General features: G+C 48.8%; 1 protein-coding gene across 1 annotated transcript in view; it reads right to left on the bottom strand.

Annotated features, from left to right (window-relative positions):
• ABHD2 (abhydrolase domain containing 2) overlaps window positions 1-22893 on the bottom strand; it is a 68915-nt gene that overhangs the window by 37345 nt on the left and 8677 nt on the right. Inside the window, 1 exon segment of the mRNA XM_023747249.1 lies at window positions 9280-9479. Within this exon segment, the coding sequence (XP_023603017.1) occupies window positions 9280-9479 (200 nt within the window).

Here is a 22893-nt window from a genome sequence, read left to right as displayed (position 1 = left end):
CTGGTCCTCCTCCTCCCCGTTCTTCCTGCCCGTCTCTGGCTGTCTGACTGGCTCCTCCTCCCACCCCACCTGCTGCAGCCAGCAGTCCTCCGGTTTCTCTCCCCACCCTGCCTTCCTCTCCCTGCCGGCTGCTGATTTGGAATCTGCACAGTCTGTTCTGCACCTAAGTTCTACTGCCCCGTTTGTACCTGCCCACCTGCCCATCCCAGAGCGTCCCAAACGACACAACTTTCCCTGAGAAAACAGCTTCCTCATTTGACTTCTCTATTTCTGTCAATGACTCTATTCTTCTCTCAACTCTCAGCCCTCTGTGACTCAGCCCATTCCTCCCAAGCCCAAGGCCATTCCATTATCCACACCACCCACCGGTGACCTCAGCACAGAAGCTTACACAGAACCCTCTCCCCTTCTCCACACTCCTTGTCACTCAGCTTAGTTACTCATTCTGACACTTACGCACAGAGGTTCCTACCAAAGCCATCTACCAACATTGGTGGGCACTGCCTGTGGGAAGCAGCGGCCATAGTGAATACAGAGAATTTAAGAGTCTGTCCTGAAGCCTCTCAGAATACAGTTGGTGGTGATGACAGATAGACACATGGGGAGATATGGCTACATTCCCTTGTAGGAGCCAAGGGGACAGCCGAGGGGTAAAAGAAAATGCTGGAGGAGAGAGGATGTCAGGAGGCCTTGAGGGACGTAGGAATTTGATGGACAGAGAAGGTGGAAGAAAATATGAAAGGACTAGAGGCCCAGTGCACGAATTTGTGCACAGGTGGGGTCAGGCCGGCCCGCCCCAAGGGGGCAGATCGGGCCGGACTGGCTGAGGGGGGGGCGCGGGAGGTTCATCAGTCCCACCCCTGATGGTAGGAGGGCCAGCCAGGGGTGGGGCTGGCTGGGGAGAGGGGCTGTAGGTGGTTGGCCGGCCGGACCTGCCCCGATAGGGCCGGTTGGCCCGGCCACAGTGGGCGTCATAACGAGCAATCCTTCCGGTCATTCTGTTCATTCTGGAATTCTGGTCGCTGGCTTTTTATATATATAGATTGTGTGTGTGTGTGTGTGTGTGTGTGTGTGTGTGTGTGTGTGAGAGTGTGGCATACAGACAGTAGACAGACTAGCAGAACAGGTTACTGAATGTGAATGGACTGACTTACATGCATACATATTTATTTTTCACTGAGAATACTTTAATGAAATGCCAAGTGCAGATGGGCAACATCCAAGAGCCGAATCAAACCTAAACACTCGCCCCCAAATGCACAGCAGAAGACAGTGAATAATAGAGAAGGTAAGCATTAACAAACAAGGAAAAGTCAGTACTGTTATGGCGTGGCAGATTTCACACTGTAAAACATATATAGAGTTTCTCACTTCCTGTTAATGAGGAATTCCTGTTCGAGCTTTTATGATCAGGCTGAAAACACCAGGCCAGGGTCTCGCTGGCAGGAGACTTTGGTACCACATGTCACCGGATAGGCAGGCTGGCTGTGGCAATGGCATCAGTAGCCAGTAAAAAAAATGGAAAAATATATCAGCTGCTGCTTTGCATGGCCTCTCCCTACCTGGGAGGCCACAGGGGGTTCTGGATGAACCATGACCTCCAGGGGGGCCTCCCCAACCGCTCTGCATTATAGACTCTTAATGGCCACCTCGGAAGCTAAGCCGCCTGGCTTGACGCCATGTGCCCACGCTGACCTAGAGCCCAGACTCTATGATTAGATGCTGACACAGGGAGGGGCCTTGGGGTGGTTCACAAGCTGCCACCCGGGTGACTCATTTCCATGGCTCACGGTGACAGGGCACGGGGTGACACGGCATGGCAGGCGGCTGCCTGGGCCAGATGAAGAGCTCCGAGGAGCACATGGGCCTGGGGAGAGGGCACTGCTAGGCAGTCAGTCGTTGGGTGGTAACAGGGATGGCATCTCATACGGTCCTGGGAAAAACCAATGGGTCAAGGATGACAGCGTTCCATATCAGTGACAGCTTTGCCTCCTAGAATTTTGTAGGGGGGGCAGATTTCCTTACGAACCCGGGAGATGCTTTCCTCCGCCCATCCCCCTAACAGACTCCAAGATGGTGGTGGCCCTTCCCTCTCTGGCTGGGATGGCCTCGGGGGTGAGTGACCTGCTCGTGCAGAGACAGTGCAGATGGCAACACCCAGAAGTCGAATCAAACCTAAACACCCGCCCCCCAATGCACAGCAGAAGACAGTGAATAATAGAGAAGGCAAGCATTAACAGACAAACAAACAAACAAACAAACACGCCCTAGCTGGTTTGGCTCAGTGGCTAGAGTATCGGCCTGCATGTATTGATTCCGGTCAAGGGCACATACCTCGGTTGCAGGCTCCTCCCTGGCCCGGGCCCTGGTCGGGGTTCGTGCAAGAGGCGACCAATCAATGTGTTTTTCTCACATTGATGTTTCTCTCTGTCTTGCCCTCTCTCTTCCACTCTCCCTAAAAATCAATGGAAAAATATCCTCGGGTGAGGATAAAAGAGAGAGAGAGAGAGAGAGAGAGAGAGAGAGAGAGAGAGAAAAGGTAAGCTCATTCCTATCTGGACTTCCTCGGTTTAGCACTGAAAAGTCCCCATTCCGGGATCCTATCAGCCCTGGGAAAACTGGGCATCTGGCTAGTCTAGGTCCAGGGGACAGTAGCCCAGGTTTAGCAACTCAACCTTTTCCCCCTGACAGTATGGATTTGGGCTATTTCATCAGAAACACAAGCAATTTCAGGATGAAGTCACTTGAGAATGCGACCTCACCGATGCTAACCATCAATCCCTGGTCTCGATAAAGATGATATTTGAGTCTTTCATGTTTCGAGAACTCTCCTACAACGGAAGTTCCCAGGTAAATGTGCTCTGAAGGTCTGGTGCCTGTAACCCGGGCACCAGGGGCTATAGATCCGCTTATCAGTGGTTAATGGCTTACCACACGCATCTACGGAAATATTTGCACAGTTCTTAAAACGGGCCAAGTCAGGTCAATGGTATTAAGACTCGTGGCAATTACGAGTTTATCCTATAAAAAGGACAAAGCTATAGTGTTCAGCCAAGGCGGAAAGGATCTAAATCTGATCTGGAATGTCTCTGTGAGCAAGAGGGAATTAGGAGGAATTTAAGCCCAAGATAATGAAATAATGAAATCCTTTTCATTTAACTCACTATAAATAAACTGTACTGGCTCCCAAAATTCTACCGGGGGGTGGGGGGGGCGGTCTAGGGTGGCCATTTGACCAGAAGGGGGTGTATCCATACATTGCACAATCAGACGTCCGAATTAGTAGTGCTTTCCTATAGAGTACTTCTTTTTTTTTTTTTAAATATATTTTATTGATTTTTTACAGAGAGGAAGGGAGAGAGATAGAGAGTTAGAAACATCGATGAGAGAGAAACATCGATCAGCTGCCTCCTGCACATCTCCTACTGGGGATGTGCCCGCAACCCAGGTACATGCCCTTGACCAGAATCGAACCTGGGACCTTTCAGTCCGCAGGCCGACGCTCTATCCACTGAGCCAAACCGGTTTCGGCTAGAGTACTTCTTTTTTAAAAAAAAAAAAAATATATTTTTATTGATTTCAGAGAGGAAGGAAGAGGAAGAGATAGAAACATCCATGATGAGAGAGTCATTGATCGGCTGCCTCCTGCACGCCCCACACTGGGGATCGAGTCCACAACCCCAGCATGTGCCCTGATTGGGAATCGAACCATGAGCTCCTGGATCATAGGTAGATGCTCAACCACTGAGCCACTCCAGCCGGGCGTAGAGTACTCCTATGACTACATATGTCCTTCGTACATTAGGGCAAAAATAGTGTGTCTTACACATCTGTGACAAATACAGTATTTTCCAGGTTTTTATTTGGGAAGACAAAAGAAAAACGAGTCTTTACTGTTAGGAATATACAGTGGGGCCTTGACTTACGAGTTTAATTCGTTCCGAGACCGAGCGTGTTAAGGACCTCGTTAACTCAAATTACTCTGTCAACTCAATGCAAAAAATCGGCCGAGAGACAGCTGGTATCTCAAAAAACTCGTTAGTCGGGACACTCGTAAGTCAAGGCCCCACTGTATATGCAACAACAGAGAGGGAATTGGTATTGTCTGAGAGGAAAATCAGAAGTTGTTTTTTTCTGCCTTATCAGAAATCACTGGGATGCACAGTTGTGCAGAAACCAATTTTTAAAAGTGCCTTTAGCAAATTTCTTCAATGAAAGAGGTTTTTTTTAATGATCCTTTTTTGATACCTCCCAACCACGGAGTCTCAGAGAAGTGGGTCCTCAAATGTTCATTAACCAAGACTAATGGGAGACTCCCGGCAGGAAACTGGCTGCAGGAACTCACTTTAGGTGCAATATGGCTCCGGCAGCAAAGGCGTCTGGGAAATGCCGGACTCTTGTTTAACGCTCTGTAGCCTCGGGCTACAGAAAGCGCCCGAAGGAAGGAGGTTAATGAATGCACAGAGTGACTATATATAGTGTTTTGGGGGGCACACGGTTCTACTCTGAACCCCCTATAAAAAGGGACCCTACCCTGGGAAGGGGTAGATGCCTCCCGCCAGGCACCACTGGCAGCAGCTTCTTTGCCCCTGTATGTAAGTTTCTCCTATGAAAGCTCTCATGGCCCTGGCTGGTTTGGCTCAGTGGATAGAGCGTTGGCCTGTGGACTGAAGGGTCCTGGGTTCGATTCCCAGTCAGGGCACATGCCCGGGTTGCAGGCTTGATCCCCAATAGGGGGAGTGCAGGAGGCAGCCGATCCATGATTCTCTCTCATCATTGATGTTTCTCTCTCTCTCTCTGAATAAAAAATATTTTTAAAAAAAGAGTGTGGCTCTTGATTTGGGGTACGTGTGCTCTCCTGATAGAAAAGAGACAGACACAAATTCCCATAAAAGAGGGTGGATGAGCTAACCGGACATGGAAGCTACATGCTGGGGAAACACCAGTAGACAGAAGAAAAAGGGGCTCCTCTGACCGAGGAGTAGGGGAAGTCAGGGGAAGTTTCTCAGAAGTCATGCTATTGAAGTTCAATTACAGGATAAGTGGTATTTTGGTGCAGAGAGTGCAGAGAGAAAGGAGGGGATTGGGGGTGGCCAGGGGGCTGGCACTTCAGGGCAATGAGAGCAGGCCAGGTTGTGGGGCTGGGCAGGCGGTGGGGTCACGCTGTTGCGTGCCTAGGTGCTGGCCTGCTTGAGGAAGCCACTCCGGTGGCATTGTGACCGGTGAGGTCAGAGGAAGTGACCCGGGAAACTCCTGTAAAAACCCAAGGGGATGGTAGGTGCACGGGCGAGTACCTATCAGAAGGCCCTGAGCTGTCCACTTAAGGTCTGTGCATTTTACTATAGTGACGGCTCAAAAAAATGAATATGCATTCAATTTTTTATTCAGAGAAAAAAAAATGGAGATTCGCATCGTCACCGACATTTTCTCCTAATTCTGAACTGAGCTTTTAGCCTGTGGTTTTCGCTGAAAGCAAACACGTCTTGAGAATCAGAAATGAATCACTAGGTAAATATTGATCTGTTGCTAAGTGAACAAGAAACACGTCGCCCCATCTAAGCCGAGTTTTCCTCCAGACATTAAAAAGGTTCATTCCTAAGGACAGATTACCTTACGACAGGTTTAAAAACTGACTAGAATGCTGACAGGGGGGAAAAAAAACAACCCTTTCTCCTGTTTTTACTGTTCACCTTTCATCCAGTTTTTTTTTATTTTTATTACAGAACAGCAAGCGGAAATGTTCTGATTCCGCACATAACTCATAACCACGGGCCGCTTCAGTCAGGGTTACTGAGTAACGCCATCAGCCTGTTGTAAACCAGCTAGCTGCACTTTCTTTCTTTTTTTTTAAATATATTTTATTGATTTTTTACAGAGAGGAAGGGAGAGGGAGAGGGATAGAGAGAAACATCGATGAGAGAGAAACATCGATCAGCTGCCTCCTGCACGCCCCCCACTGGGGATATACCCACAACCCAGGTACATGCCCTTGACCGGAATTGAACTTGGGACCTTTCAGTCCGCAGGCCGACGCTCTATCCGCTGAGCCACACCGGTTAGGGCTCTTTCTTTACATATATATATATATATATATATATTTGATTTCAGAGAGGAAGGGAGAGGGAGAGAGAGATAGAAACATCAATGATGAGTGAGAATCATTGATCGGCTGCCTCCTGCACACCCCACACTGGGGATCGAGCCTACAACCCGGGCATGTGCCCTTGACTGGAATCGAACCCAGGACCTTTCAGTCCCCAGGCTGATGCTCTAACCACTGAGCCGCACCAGCAAGGGCAGCTAGCTGCACTTTCCAGACCAGACCATGGCTGGTGCAGGCTGCAGACAGGTTTCCTCTAGAAAAAAAATCTTCAAAGTCGCCGGAGAAACGCTTTTACCCCTAACAGACGTACTTCCTGCCCTCAGCTTCAAATAGATGGGAGGCTATGACAGAAACACAAGACTGAGAAAGAGCATGGAGGACAGTGGCTTCCAACAGAGGGAGTGAAATAGAAAGAGGGTCACTCGGAAGATGCATTAAGGATGGCCCCTGGCTGCCCGCCGCCGCTTCCCTCACCTGCACCCCGAGAACAGTCTCTGTCCCCCTCCCCATGGATAGGAAGGGAACCAAGTCCAGAGTCACAAACTTGGGTTCACTTTTCCTCTCTGCTACTGTTTCCCTATCCTTAAGTATGAAAGGAAAAGGAATCTAACCTCAAAGTTGTTAAGAGGATTAAAAGACATAATGCCTGTGAGGCAAAGGGAAATCATTAGACTTAATGACTCTGGGTTCTTTTTTTTTTTTAAAGGAAAACAAGAAAAGAGGTAAGCCCTAGTTGGTTTGGCTTAGTGGATAGAGCGTCAGCCTGTGGACTGAAGGGTCCTGGGTTCGATTCCAGGTCAGGGCACATGCCGGGGTTGCGGGCTCAATCCCCAGTGGTGGGTGTGCAGGAGGCAGCTGATCAATGATTCTCTCTCCTCATGGATGTTTCTATCTCTCTCTCCCTCTCCCTTCCTCTTTGAAGTCAATGAAAATATATATTTTTAAAAAGGCATAAAAGCCAAAACCGGTTTGGCTCTGTGGATAGAGCGTCAGCCTGCAGACTGAAGGGTCCCGGGTTCGATTCCGGTCAAGGGCATGTACCTTGGTTGCGGGCACATCCCCAGTGGGAGATGTCAGGAGGCAGCTGATCGATGTTTCTCTCTCATTGATGTTTCTAACTCTCTACCTCTCTCCCTTCCTCTCTGTAAAAAATAAATAATATATATATATATACTTTAAAAGGCATAAAAACACACACAAAAGCTGCCATAATTAGCTTTGTGAGCTACTAGTATAGAATCAGACTTTATGTGATGTTTCTCAGGAGCGTGGACAAATAGCAGCTTTTCCACGGTTCCCTCTGATCACCAGGACCCAATGGTGTGTGGAAATTTACAGTCACCTCGATATAAACTTATAGGGATTGAACACCTAGCTTTCCAAAAGCTCTACACGAGATGGCCGAGGAACTGGGTCCCACTGAGTCTGAAAATGGGTGCAAGTGTTAGCTGCCAGTCCAGATTAGTGAAGTATCTACATTAAGAATTGGAAAGAAAAAAAGCTGGACAATTTGAAAAGCATACAGATTTCTGTGCACCACCTTCCGGTGTGGAGCCATTGGGATGGAGCCCCCTCAGCGGGGCGGTTCCAAACTCAGCGTGGTGACATCACATTGCACGTGGCACTCCACAAGTATCAGGCAACACAATCCAGGTACAGGTCTCTTTCGACTTAATAGTAACTTTTGGGTCATGACATCACTGTGACAACAACGAGGAAATTGCACACAAACGTACAAAACACCCGAAGCCCACACGGCTCTTCACCCGTGGCGAACAGCATGTGAAAATGAACTGGACGGTCAAACGAGACAAGCAAGAGTCCAAGTTCTCCGACGTGTCTGTCACACATCTGCCTGCTCTTAGAGGCGAGTCATTCACTCAGTGTCACCAACCCCCACCGAGGTGGGAGAGATCGTATCAGGATAGCGGGCTGCTAGTACCCGCTGAGCACTAGACACTCCACTGAATATGGTCACACGCTGAGGGGCACAGTGTGAATATTCAGCCCCCCAGCAGCTTCCGCCTGATGAGGCGCACCCGGCAGGATGGATTCAGCTTAAAGAGGCCCAGAGTGAAGAGCAATGAGGAGAAAGGGGGGCATCCAGACCCGGGAGCACATGGAATGCTTCATGCATGAGGCTTGGCCCGAGCCCTGAAGGAAGACACGGTTATTATGAAGACCTCAACAGGAAAACATTTAACCACATGCCTCTTGGAAACAGTCCGTGTGCCCAGCGGTGTGGCTCAATGGTTGAGCGTCGATCTACGAACCAGGAGGTCATGGTTCGATTCCTGGTCAGGGCACATGCCCGGGTTGCGGGCTGGATCCCGTGTGTGGGATGTGCAGGAGGCAACCGATCCATGAAACTCTCTCATCATTGATGTTTCTCTCTCTCTCTCTCCCTCTCCCTTCCTCTCTGAAATCAATAAAAATATATTAAAAAAAGAAAACCGTCTGTGTGACATAAAATGCATGCTTTACGAGTCTGGTTTCCTGTCCCAGAAGCAGTGCTCACCCAATATATAGACCTGGCCTGTTACAGGGACCCCTGGCTCATTTGGAATGAAGGCATTCTATTTAGGCGGTGGATCCTCTTAGCCAACGTCAGCCCACTTTTCAATAAGAGAGATGGAGAGTACCCAACTCATAAATCTATGCTTTTTAATTTATTAACTAGAGGCCCAGTGCACGAAATTTGTGCAAGGGGCTCGGCCCTTGCAGCCCCAGTGGCTGCCTCAGCCCTCACAGCCCCGGCTTCATCTGGAAGGTCGTCCAGACGGTCGTTCCGCTGTTCGGCTGTCCGGTCTAATTAGCATACTATGCTTTTATTATTATAGATTTGGGGTAAGGATAGTTTTTCAGTACTGGCAACAGACCATTTGATAAAGGTCTAGAATGTTGTCCAAGTTTTCTGTATCTCCCTAAAAATAAATGACCGCCGTTTTCTACAAAGTCCTTGTCATGAATGATGACTCCAGGCAACCAAGGTCGGATTCTGTCTCCTACCCTCCGGCATTCAAAACACAGACTTCCATGGAGACTGTGGCTATTTTGTCAGCCACGACACCGTTTTACATGGTGGCCTTGAAGACACATGGGAGAAGGATCTCTGAACATCGCTCAAGCCAAACAGCTCAGCAGGCGGGCCTACGGCAGGCGAGAGGTCTACTCACTCTTTGGTCAGGAGAGGACAGGACTTGAGCAGAAAGCGCGAGAGCCCTGAGTCCTGGAAGTAGAGGTCAGGCGGGGCGGTGGGGCTCTTCAGGTTCAGACAGCGGACGATCACGTACAGCACGGCGGCCACCGCGGCCAGCTTCACCCCGTCAAACACGGCCGGCAGCTCGGGGGTCTCCAGCATGGCATTCATCGTGACCTGGGAGCAGAGGCACAGGCTTAGCTTCCGAGCTCAGGGAGGCGGGTGGGGCCCGCACGCGAGGCGGCAAACCCCGCGGTGGCATGTCCTATCCAGGTGTGTCCCCCGGGCCCGCCCAGGTGGCCTGCCATCAGCACCCCGCGGCCTCCCATGGACTGGCAACACCCCAAGTCACAAACAGTCCTGAGCACTGATAAGCTGGGTAGGGTGTTGTTTTATTTAAATTTAATGAAGCTTCTAAGATAAGCAAACTGGAAAATGCTGAGAATAGGAGCCTTCGGGGAGTGGGAGAAAGAAGGCACCAGAGAGGACAAGTGGCACCGAGAGGGGCACCCTGAGGTCTGTGCACAGGAGCCTCGGATCCCTCCACTTAACCCACAGGTGGTGCACCAGGTGTGTGAAGGGCCCCGTTTACAGCGGGGACACAGATGTGACATGGGACTGCGATGGCCCCCAGGTGTGGCTGTACTGCCTGCTGGCCCCCCCTCTCTATTTTTAGAGCAGAATGAGATAAAGCCACCTGGGCCTGACTGGCCATCTGCTCCTCAGGGCACTGGTGTAAAGTTCAGACCCAGCCCAAGTGGCAGGGATCCCTGCTCCTGGGGAAGGAAGCTCAGAAAATTTGCCCCCTGCGGTTACAAAAGAGGCTAAAAGCGAATCACAGTCAATCGCTAAGCCAAAACTAAAAACTGGAGCCCTGACCGGTTTGGCTCAGTGGATAGAGCGTTGGCCTGCGGACTGAAGGGTCCCGGGTTCGATTCCAGTCAAGGGCATGTGCCTTAGTTGCGGGCACATCCCCACTGGGGGGTGTGCAGGGGGCAGCTGATCAATGTTTCTCTCGCATCGATGTTTCTAACTCTCTATCCCTCTCCCTTCCTCTCTGTAAAAAATCAATAAAATATATTTTTTAAAAAACAAAAAACTAAAAACTGGAGTAAGAAAACTACGTCTGTACATCTGGCTTTGCCCAAGCTCTCCTGATAGTTCATTTTCTGAGGTAGCTTTAGCTCATATCCAAGACACACATGCGAGTGCACATACCTCCACACACAAAACGAACATCAACAACAAAAGCAACAAAAATCCAGTCTTTTCCTTGCTGCTTAGCAAAAGAACAGAACATCAGCTGGCACCTTAAAAATCAGGGAAACCACAAGCTAACAAAAAAGGAGAAAACGGGAACTCTCCCAGCCAAGGTAGCCATGGCAACGGCTTCCCCTGGAACGGCTTCCAGTAGCCTCTGCTAAAAACAGCACAAGAGCTCTGGTGGCCACCCGTGCAGGCAGAACAGGACAGGCCGGCCAAAACAACCTCCAAAGACAGGTTGGGGGCATAACAGAAGGAACTCTCTCGAGACCCACAGCAAGGCCAGAGGGGATGCAGGAGCCCTGTTCTAAATTCAGGGTGACGTTGGCAAATGCAGGACCTACCCACACTGCTCTCTGGCAGGGCTCCCGACTCAGTGAGGGTGGCAACCAAACTTTGCAGCTCCTTCGCCCGCCGTCCACCATCAGGGCAAGAAAACAACTTTGAAAAATGTATCTGACACGATTTCCCATCCAGGCTAGACCGCTAACTACACGTTCAGTGCAGCCACCTTTGAACTTTTTTTTTTTTAAATATATTTTATTGGTTTTTTTTTTACAGAGAGGAAGGAAGAGGGATAGAGAGTTAGAAACATCGGTCAGCTGCCTCCTGCACACCTCCTACTGGGGATGTGCCCGCAACCAAGGTACATGCCCTTGACCGGAATCCAACCTGGGACCCTTCAGTCCACAGGCCGATGCTCTATCCACTGAGCCAAACCGGTTAGGGCACCTTTGAACTTTTAAGAGCTGACAGTTTCCCTGAAACTCAACCTCTGGAGATATGTCCCCCCTACAGACTAGCTGCTTATGAATTCCTAAAACAGGATTCTTAAAAAATAAAATAAAATAAAATAAAATAAACCAATGGACATGGACAACAGGGGAATGAGAGCATGAGTGGGCGGGGGGGGGGAGGATGGGGGTTAATGGGGGGGATAAGGACACATTTGTAATACCTTAACTAATAAAGAATTAAAAAATAAAAAATAAATTTAAAAAAAATATATATATTTTATTGATTTCAGAGAGGAAGGGAGAGGGAGAGAGAGAGAAGCATCAATGATGAGAGAGAATCATTGGTCGGCTGCCTCCTGCACGCCCCATACTGGGGATTGATCCCGTAACCTGGGCATGTGCCCCAACCAGGAATCAAACCATGATCTCCTGGTTCATAGGTCAATGCTCAACCATTGAGCCATGCCAGCTAGGCCTAAAACAGGATTCTTAACTTGGAGTCTGTGGGTCCCTAAAGGATTCTAGGGCCCAGGAACCCTGTGGCAGTCTGTGTAATGCACAACTTTCTGGAGAGGGGGTCTGTAGAGTTAATCAATTCTCCAAGGGGTTAGGGCTAAGGTTACAGTTAGTGCCAGCATTCAACCTATGGCTCCAGTCCTTCACCTCATCAGAGCCCTGCCACCTGGGCCAGTCAAGCCAACGAGAAACAAACATCCAAGATGATTCAGCTTGTTAACATGGATCTTTAAGTCTAGTGAGGAAAGAGCTCAAAACAAGGTGTAGCAGGAACTCCAAAATTTCTCTGATCTGACGCTGGCGCTATGGACCTGAGACAGGGGCTTTCTTGCTCCCTTTGTCGGGAAGAGAACAGAGAAAGCAGCAGATGGCTTCATCAGTTTCCCTGTTGGTCCAGAGCAGACTTATCAAATAAAAAAGATAAAACAGCCCTAGCTGGTTTGGCTTCAGTGGATAGTGTCAGCCTGCAGTCTGAAGGGTCCTGAATTTGATTCCAGTCAAGGGCACATGACCAGGTTTCGGGCTTGATCCCCAGTGAGGGGCGGGCAGGTGACAGCTGATCAATGATTCTCTCTCATCATTGATGTTTCTCTCTCTCCCTTCCTCTCTGAAATCAATACAAATATATTTAAAAATTAAATTAAAATAAAATAAAATAGGTCCTTTCCTCCCTGCTTTCACTCATTACTAACTAACATGGGGAGGTGGCAGAAGTAAAACTGGACAAGCCCTAGCCGGTTTGGCTCAGTGGATAGAGCGTTGGCCTGCAAACTGAAAGGTCCCAGGTTTGATTAAGGTCAAGGGCATATGCTCAGGTTGTGGGCTCGATCCCCAGTGGGGGACTTGCAGGAGGCAGCAGATCAATGATTCTCTCTCATCATGGATGTTTCTATCTCTCTCTCCCTCTTCCTTCCTCTCTGAAACCAATAAAAATATCTATTTTTTAAAAAGAAGTAAACTGGCCCTGGCCGGTTTGGCTCAGTGGATAGAGTGTCGGCCTTCGGACTGAAGGGTCCCGGGTTCAGTTCCGGTCAGGGGCATGTACCATGGTTGCAGGCACATCCCCAGTGGGGGGTGTGCAGGAGGCGGCTGATCGATGTTTCTCTCTCATCGATGTTTCTGACTCTCTGTCCCTCTCCCTTCCTCTCTGTAAAAAAATCAATAAAATATATTAAAAAACAAAAAGAAGTAAACTGGACAAGAGTCTGGCCAATACATACCTATGTACTCTGCTCCTCTCTAGGTGGGAATAGGAACTTGAAATGTTGTGCAGCTGGGCCGGGCAGGTCAGATCTCTTATTCAGATTTACCTAAAAGCTGAAAAGATTGGGGACAAGAAGGAAGCCATTTAATGGAAATACAAGCACATTTCCGTTTCTCTGCATTTCAAGTCTTTAGGGAAAAAGACACTTTCTGTAATTAACATGTGTGCCACACTCTCGGCCGGCCGAACAAAGCTGCTGGGGGAAGCCATTGGCAACCCACAGAGTGGCGGCTCTCTCTGGTTTCCAGGACAGTTATCTGCTGCGCTCAGAACTCTGGCTAAAGCAAACTCGCCCTGCTTTTACCCTTTATCTCGTAACGTAATCTTCAGAAACGCGGGAAAGGTACTGTCTCTGTCTAACCAATGACATAACTTAATGAGGCGGTAGGTCAACAGAGCTGTCAATGGTGTGGATGAAGGTGGAAGAGGGCATAGCGGGGATAAATGGTGATGGAAAAAATAAAATAAATTTGATTTGATTTTAAAGAGACAGCAGTCAGTTGACTCTTTCTCTTGCAAACATACAGCAATGATGGAAAAAATCTGAGCTAAGAAAAGTAAGGGCACAGACTAGAAGTAATGGGTAGGGAGCGCGCACAGCCTGAGGGTCTGGGTCCAGACTGGGGGCAGGAGACTGGCTGTGGCGAGGAACCAGGAGCTAAAAGTGCTCCCGTGAGATGAAGAGCCAGAGCCAGGCCCACTGTGCTGGAGATCCCTGCCTTTCATTTAAAAAAATAAATTTTTTTACCCTAACCGGTTTGGCTCAGTGGATAGAGAGACAGCCTGCAGATTGAAGTGTCCCAGGTTCGATTCCAGTCAAGGGCAGGTACCTTGGTTGTGGGCACATCCCCAGTAGGAGGTGTGCAGGAGGCAGCTGATTGATGTTTCTCTCTAATCGATGTTTCTAACTCTCTATTCCTCTCCCTTCCTCTGTAAAAAAAATCAATAAAAGATATTTTTTTTAAAAAATAAATAGTACCTTTCTCATAGGATACTTCTCAAGATTAAAAAAATAATAATAAATTTTTAATAATTTCAGAAAGGGAGAGGGAAAGAGAAATAGAAACATCAATGATGAGAGAGAAGCATTGATCGGCAGCCTCCTGCATACCCCCACCTGGGGATCGAGCCCGAAACCTGGACATGTGCCCTTGACCGGAATCAAACCCAGGACCCTTCAGTCTGTAGGCCGACGCTCTAGCCACTGAGCCAGACCAGACAGGGCTCCATGCCTTTCAAAGCAGCAGAGGAGAAAAAAAAAAAAAAAAAGAGAACGGTGTTTATATATCCCTGTGTGCCAAGCTCTGTTCTTTGTATTTTACACATATTAACACACTGACTCCTTACCACACCCTGTGAGGCATAGAAAACTTGAGTAAGTTGCCCGAGGCCACACAGCTAGTAGACAGAGAAGCCAAGATTCCTATCTGGCTCCAGAGATCCTTGTCTTAACCACCACACTGTGCCACTTGAAAGCCAGAAGAGGAGAGAGAGAGGGAGAAAGAGAGAGAGAGAGAGAGAGAGAGAGAGAGAGAGAGAAGCAAGCAAGAAAATGGATGGTGCGGAAAACACAGAAGAGTCACAGATGAAAGGCTTGCCCCAAGTCACACAGCTGTGAAACCGTCGAGCTGGTTCCAGCCCAATATTCTAGGATTCTGCCACCCCAAAAAGATTTACACAGAAAATGAAAGCCAGTTGAAGGGGAGATTCAATGAGCCTTTGGAGTAGTCTTGCTCAACTGCAAATTTTTATTACGTCTTTGTATTCTGAGATGAATTAGCCACAGAAGACCAGGCTTTGTTCGGGTGGGGACGGAACAGCAAAGTCTCTGGCCCTGTCAGAAGCCACGAGACCTCTCCAGGGCTTCGTTGCCAACTGAAAAACAAGGGGTGGACCCTAAACTGGTAGCCCACGGGGTGGTGCTGCATGTGGTCGGCATTTTTAAATTTCAATGTATTAGCTGCTAAGTTATAAGGGCCAGGTTTCATAGAAAAATCTGGATTTCTGGTTTCTCTTGAGGAAAAAAAAGCAACAGTGAACGCAGCTGAGAGGCTGCTACCCCTTTGGCACAGAGCATGCTCGCTCCTGGTTGCCACAGTCCCCACCACTCCCTATCGTGGTCCTCAACACCGACCCCTGGCCTCCTTATCATTATGGTACCTGAATGGGTCCTGCAGGCATCTGAATAGGCAACCCTTGGAGAAACCTGCCTAAGGTCCCTTCTAGCCCTGGATAAGTTTGTACTGATTGAAATTCAAAACATAGATTGCCCAGCTGCTGTGGCTCAACAGTTGAGCACTGACCCATGAACCAGCAGGTCGCTGGTTTGATTCCTGGTCAGGGCTCATGCCCAGGTTGTGAGCTCGATCCCCCAGTAGGGGACATGCAGGAGGTAGCCAATAGATGTTTCTATCTCTTTATCCTTCTCCCGTCCTCTCTCTCTAAAACCAATCCTATACAATAAAAGGCTAATAAATATGCAAATCGACTGAACAGCGGAACAACCAGTAGCTATGACACTCACTGACCACCAGGGGGAGCAACACTCAGCCAGAAGCTGGGCTCACAGCTAGCAAGCACAGCGGCAGTGGTGGGCCTAAGTCAGCAGTGAGATATCCCTGGAGGCCTCCCAGACTGCAAGAGGGTGCAGGCCAGGCTGAGGGACCCTCCCCACCACCCCAGTGCACGAATCTCATGCACCGGGCCTCTAGTAAAAACATATTAGAACCCTGACCGGTTTGGCTCAGTGGATAGAGCGTCGGCCTGTGGACTGAGGGGTCCAGGGTTCGATTCCAGTCAAGGGCATGTACCTTGGTTGCAGGCACATCCCCAGTAGGGGGTGTGCAGGAAGCAACTAATCGATGTTTCTCTCTCATCGATGTTTCTAACTCTCTATCACTCTCCCTTCCTCTCTGTAAAAAATCAATAAAAAATATAAAAAAAAAAAAAAAAACATATTAGAAAACAAAACAAAACATACACTATCAGTATAAGTGATAAGTTCACAGAAAAGGATTATGGAAAGGCAGAGTGATAAATAACAAAATGGTAGTGCACTTTACTTCTTGATATTTACAATGATGTTTGTTTACAACTTAACTCATTCCACAAACTACTTGAGATCGCTTCCATAAAACACTGAAGAGCTATGTGATACGGAAAGAACTGTGGCAGTCTGCTGATTGCTTCCCCAGAAGACATCTCTCCTCCTTCCTTGCAACAAAAACCTGGAGCATGTGCCTTGTTGGGAAATAAACACTTCAGACCCCAGCCTCCCCTGCAGTAGGTGGGTCCTTAGTCCATGGGACTACATTCTGGCCACATCTATAGGGGCTGGTCTGCTTTCTGGGGAGAATTCTTAAAAGGCAGGGAGTTAACGCTTCGGCCCTTTTCCTTCCCTGCATCCCTGGGATGCAGACAACATGGCCGCAACCCAGCCGTCATCTGGGGCCATGAAGTGGCCTCGCGGTCACTCTCGGAGCCACATTAAGAGGACAGCAGAGTCGAAAGAAAGAAGCTTAGGGTCCCTGCTGGTTTAAGGGAGCCATCCTATCAGACCTAGACTGCCTACCTCAAGATTTCTTTTATGTGAGAGAATAAACTCTTGCATGTGTAAGCCACTGTTATTTCCAGACTCCTTTAGTCTGCAATTTCTAATGACACAGGAGGAAATACTATCCACCCAAATCGTTATGGATGCTACAGTTGCTGGGTTATTAGATTGTAGGCAATTTTCTTTCTCTTTTTTCTTTTCCAAAATTCCTAATGATTACAAATATTTTTGTTATTAGAAAAAAAAACAAACTTTAAAATAGCAACTAGAAAAACCCAAGAAGAAATGAAGAAATTCTAGCCCTAGCCAGTTTGGCTCAGTGGGTAGAACGTTGGCCCATGGGCTGAAGGGTCAGGGGTTTGATTCCAAGGGCATGTACCTCGGTTGCAGGTTTGATCCCTGGCCCCGGTCAGGCCAAATGCGGGAGGCAACCAGTTGAGTGTGTCTCTCACAACGATGTTTCTCTCTCTGTCCCTCCTCCTCCCTTCCACTCTCTCTAAAAATCAGTGGAAAAAATATCCTCGGGCGAGGATTAACAACAACAACAAAAGGAAACGCTGAACAAGGAAAATAACTATGCCATCCCACACGATCACCTGTGTCAGCGGTTCTCAACCTGTGGGTCGCGACCCCTTTGGCGGTCGAAGGACCTTTTCACAGGGGTCGCCTAAGACCATCCTGCATATCAGATATTTACATGACGATTCATCACAGTAGCAACATTACAGTTATGAAGTAGTAACGAAAATAATTTTATGGTTGGGGGTCACCACAACATGAGGAACTGTATCTAAAGGGCCAGAAGGTTGAGAACCACTGGCCTATGTGCTGAAACCCAGAACGCGTTTGAGGTTTCTGACTGCCAGGGGAAGGAGGGAAACCCATTTAGACCCACAGTTCTCCAAAATGGAAAGAGAGCTAACATGTATTGTGTTCTTACCCCAGAAAGCATGACAGACACGCAGGGGAAGCAGGGCTTTTCAGGCACGGAATTATAAAAAAAAAAAAAAAATCCGTGGGACTTGACAAAAGAGGACCTTGAGTGAAGTGATAGGCAGTGTCCTCCTACAACCTTTTTAAATAGCAAATGCAATAGAGAATTAATTTACTCAGCCCTTGAAAAATGACAAGGGTTTAACATTGAATTCAATTCAGCGAAGGCAATCCTATGAGAGGTTTGTAATGACTATGGTCCAAATATGCAGCCTTGATTCAGGGCTCGAACCTGAGTTCCCGAAGAGAAGGGCAGTTCTACCACAGTCACTAGGGTCACCGCCCTTGAACTTCAGTGGGCTTGAGGACCTACTGTGTGCCTAGCACTATGCTAAGCATTGCATGGGACTGTAATGAAGTAAAATTCTCATCTTAATGGGGGGAGAAAAGAAGTTTCTGTTAAGGCTACATATACTTTAGAAACGTGGGGACAGGAATAATTAGTCCAGGAAATAATTAACCATAGAAGGACTTACAGAGCAGCTAGATCTAAAACTGGGACTTAGGATTTAGAAGTATGTTTAAGTGTGAGAATGTGTATTAAGCCAGTAAGTAGCTGGCAATTTAAGAACAGAACTCTTTGAAATTAATTTAAACTTATCTTGCTGCATTTTATGTTGTTCTTTCTTTCCAAGATCAACCTGCCAGTGCATATTAATATTCTGAATTTGTTCCAGACATAACAAACTTAGCTTCCATGGCACTATTTTGTGTGCCCTTGGCCCCTTTCCAAGCAGGTGAAATCCAGTTAAAATGAACACCAGGCAGCGGACAGGGAAGTCACCCAGCATGGCTCCAGCCCCCTGACCCCGTGTACTTGCCTGATCAGTCCTTCTTCAGACCATCAGCCGCACACCTCCCCGGCTCCCACCCCAGGCACTTTTATGAATGGAATTTATTTATTTATTTATTTTTAAATCCTCACCTGAGGATATTTTTCCATTGATTTTTAGGGAGTGTGGAAGAAAGAGGGAAAGACAGAGAGAAATATCGACGTGAGAGAAACACATCAATTGGTTGCCTCCTGCAGGAGCCCCAAGGGCCCGGGCCAGGGAGGAGCCTGCAACCAAGTATGTGCCCTTGACCGGAATCGAACCCTTTGGTCTGCAGGCCGATGCTCTATCCACTGAACCACACCGGCCAGGGCTGTGAGCGGAATTTAGATGCTGGAAGTCATAGTTAAAATTCCATTTGTAGCCTCTACATTAACAAAGAAGCCCAAGGTGCTGCCAAGCACCAACGGGAAAGGAGCTCTCAGTGTGGCCCTCGGGCTCTGAGACATGCCAGACTGGCATTCCCACCAGGGCGGGGCCTGGGCTCCTGTCTCATGGCCAAGAGCGACATTTTACGATGGAGGCGCAGACGCAGGGAGAGACAGGACCCCTGGGCGGGCGCAGGCTCTCCTCCAGGGGTTCTGAGGCCTGGGTCTCAGTGCCTGCTCTGCCCCTTCCACGCCGGTGACCTTGACCAAGCCACTTAACCTTTCTGGGCCCTAAAGACCTCATCTGTAAAACGAGAGGGTTACATGAGAAGCAGATAATACCAAAGCCCTCTTGCAGCTCAAAATTTCTGAGATTCTAGGGATAGAATTGCAGTCCTTGGCTAAAGAGCACAGGAGCAACTCCCGGAGCTCAGAGCTGGGTAACAGAAGACAGCGCTGCCCAGCCACTGGGGACCACTGCACCACACAGTCCACAAGAACTGCAGCCTCGGGGCCTTTCTTCTTCCCTCAGATGAGTTCCACAGTCATCATTTTCAGCTGTGCCACTGAGGCCAATAATTCCGTCATGTTCCTTCCACCTGCCTGGGCCTTGGAATAGTAATGCTCCCTGACAACCCAAAACTGGCCGCGAAGACAGAAAAATCTGAGCGGAGACTTTAAGCACCAAAAACTCACTACCTTGTGTAGTGGGGTAAATACTGTCCCCCTGCCCGGCCAGCGTGGCTCAGTGGTTGAGCACTGACCTATGAACCAGGAGGTCACGGTTTGAGTCCCAGTCAGGGCACATGCCTGGGTTGTGGGCTCGATCCCCAGTGTGGGGCGTGCAGGAGGCAGCCGATCCATGATTCTCATTATTGATGTTTCTATCTCTCTCTCCCTCTCCCTTCCTTTCTGAAATCAATAAAAATATCCTATACAATAAAGAGCTAATATGCTAATTAGACTGGACGGTGGAACGACCTTCCAGAACGATCAGTGGGTGGGGGGTGGGGCCGCGAGGCAACTGGGGCTGCAAAGGCCTACCCTTGCATGAATTTTGTGCATTGGACTTCTAGTATAAAAAAAAAAGTGTCCCCGCCCTGACCGGTTTGGCTCAGTGGATAGAGCGTCAGCCTGTGGACTCAAGGGTCCCAGGTTCAATTCTGGTTGGGGGCATGTACCTTGGTTGCGAGCTCATCCCCAGTAGGGGGTGAGCAGGGGGCAGCTGATCGATGTTTCTCTCTCATCGATGTTTCTAACTCTCTGTCCCTCTCCCTTCCTCTCTGTAAAGAATCAATAAAATATATTTTTTAAAAAAAGTGTCCCCCTAAAATTCAAGCCCACGCAGAACCTGTGAACGTGACCTTATTTGAAAAGAGACTCACTGACGATGTAGGCGAGCTAAGATGGGGTCATGCTGATTAGAGGGGCCCTAACCCGTGACTGGCGTCCTCACACGAAGAGGGGAATTTGGACATAGACACAGACAGACAGAGGGGAAGGGAGATGGAAGCAGTGATTGGGGTGATGCATCTCTAAGCCCAGGAACCACCAGATGGTAGGAGAGGCCACAATAGACTTAGGCCCTCGAGAGGGACGGACCTGCCGACCCTGATCTGACTCCCAGACCCCGTGCTGTGAGAGGACAAGCCCAGATGACCTCCCGTGACTCAGCAGTTCCGCACCCCCGGCTGCAGGGGCTGGAGAAAAGCGCCACATCCTCTCAAAGGGTCCCTTGTTCCCCAGCGAGCTCCAACCAAGAGACCATAATCAGCTAACGAGGCAAACGCTCCCAAGCTGCTTGTTAGCACAATACAAACTGTCTTCTGTGCACAGATGTTTACTGGCTTGGTTTCTTTGCCTCTGCGATTCAGCGAAGCGCCCAAATATTAGCTATACCATCACCACTACCAGGCTCTCCTCCATGTTGCCTTAGTAAACTCCCCAATCCAACAGATAGAAATTACTGCAAAAGATACTCCTTCCTCCCACAGAGACCTCACGAACAATGGAATAGCTAGCTGATTAACTGCTCGGGCTCCTCCAGCAAGTTTTAAATTAGTCCCAGGACACACACTGGATTCTTGTAACACAGAACCATGATGGACTTGATATATCCCCGAGTAATAAGTGTCCATTGTCAAGTTCCATGCACAGTGTCAAGGTGTGTCCTCGTGTCTGTGCTAAGAGGGGTCCTGGCAGTGAACAGTCCCGACACATCCCCCTCTCCTGCCGAGGGCCCCTTCTTTCCCACGGAGCTCACTTCCAGTAGCTCTTCCTCGCCCAGGGACTCCTTCCCCAGGTAGGCGCGCGTCCTGGGAGGGACCAGCCACCAAGGAAGATGATTTCATCAGAAATGAGGTAAATGCTTCTCCGTAATTGGGAGGGATCGCATGTCCCCAGAACTGATTTACCTGTGGAAGTTGGAGAGCCTTGGTGGATAATGCCGTGGCTTATACACAAAGAGGACAGACACCCCCCGACAAAAAAGGGGTGTCAATATCACTGGGGGTCTGTTTGTAAAACTACACTCCCTTTCTGATATTTCACCCCACTCCCCGTGGGTACCGAAGTATCAGCTTCATGCTGAGCTCTGCTGGGGCTATGAAAAAAGCATAATGCAGGCCCTGGCTGGTGTGGCTCAGTGGATAGACCGTCGGCCTGTGGATCGTGGGGTCCCGGGTTCGATTCCGGTCAAGGGCACATGCCTGGGTTGTGGGCTCGATCCCCCGTGGGGGGTGTGCAGGAGGCAGCCAATCCATGATTCTCTCTCATCATTGATGTTTTTATCTCTCCCCCTCTCCTTTCCTCTCTGAAATCAACACAAAAATATTTTTTTTTTACAAAGCATAATGCAGGGCACTCAGAAAATAATTAGAAAACAGTGCAAATCTATGCATAATTAAGAAATCCTGAAGTACCACCTATACATACTAGAGGGATTCAAACGAAGGAGACAGAAAGGAGGAGGAGGTGGCCTCAGAGAGTGGGGAGCCATAGGAGGACATGGAACAGAGGAGAAGGTGAGAAGGAGGGGTGGGCGCAGACTGGCTGGGCTCAGAGGCTGAGGCGAGGCCGGGAATGCGGGGCAGTCAGGAGACCGCAGACGGCAGATGGGACAGGTTGGGGAGCAGAGGGAGTGAGTCACTGTGGAACGAAGCTTCGGGGCTTTACTTACAGAGGAATTCCAGAGGTCAGCCGGGAAGGTGGCACTACATGTGTGTCACACACGTGCTGGGCTGGCAACCTGAGGGACTAACCTGTGGCGGTGGGTGTGAGTGGGTGCAACTGATCCATGGGACGCTAGACAAGCACCGTCATTCACCATCTGAACATCACTGCAAGCCCTCAACGGCTTCCAGACGGTTCTGTTCAACCTGCTGCACTACACGGGGACCTTCATGTGGGAGCCCATCCCCTCCAGGCCCTGACATTCACACCAGCTCCCACCTTCGCGTTTTGCAAAGACCCTCTCATATCCAGAGGATCTGAGTCTCATCTCCACATGACCGTGGCGGGTTACAGCTCTTTCATCTCTGTTGGGGATTCTGTCTATGCCCGTCTAACTCAATCCTCAGGTGTAAATTCTTTTGTTGTTGTTGATCCTCATCTGAGGATATTTTTCCATTGATTTTTATTTTTTTATTTTTATTTTATTTTATTTTTTTAAACATCTTTTTTTAAAAAAATATATTTTATTGATTCTCCACAGAGAGGAAGGGAGAGAGATAGAGAGTTAGAAACATCGATGAGAGAGAAACATCGATCAGCTGCCTCCTGCACATCTCCCACTGGGGATGTGCCCGCAACCCAGGCATATGCCCTTGATCGGAATCGAACCTGGGACCCTTCAGTCCGCAGGCCGATGCTCTATCCACTGAGCCAAACTGGTTTCGGCGATTTTTTTTTTTTAATTTATTTCTTTATTGATTTCAGAGAGGAAGAGGGAGAGAGAGATAGAAACATCAATGATGAGAGAGAAGCATTGATCGGCTGCCTCCTGCACTACTGGGGATTGAGCCCGCAACCCAGGTATGTGCCCTGCTGGGATCGAATCCGGGACC

Source organism: Myotis lucifugus, unplaced genomic scaffold (genome assembly GCF_000147115.1).
Source record: "Myotis lucifugus unplaced genomic scaffold, Myoluc2.0 scaffold_820, whole genome shotgun sequence".
NCBI lineage: Eukaryota > Metazoa > Chordata > Mammalia > Chiroptera > Vespertilionidae > Myotis > Myotis lucifugus.
This window is presented reverse-complemented; position numbering and strand designations above follow the sequence as displayed.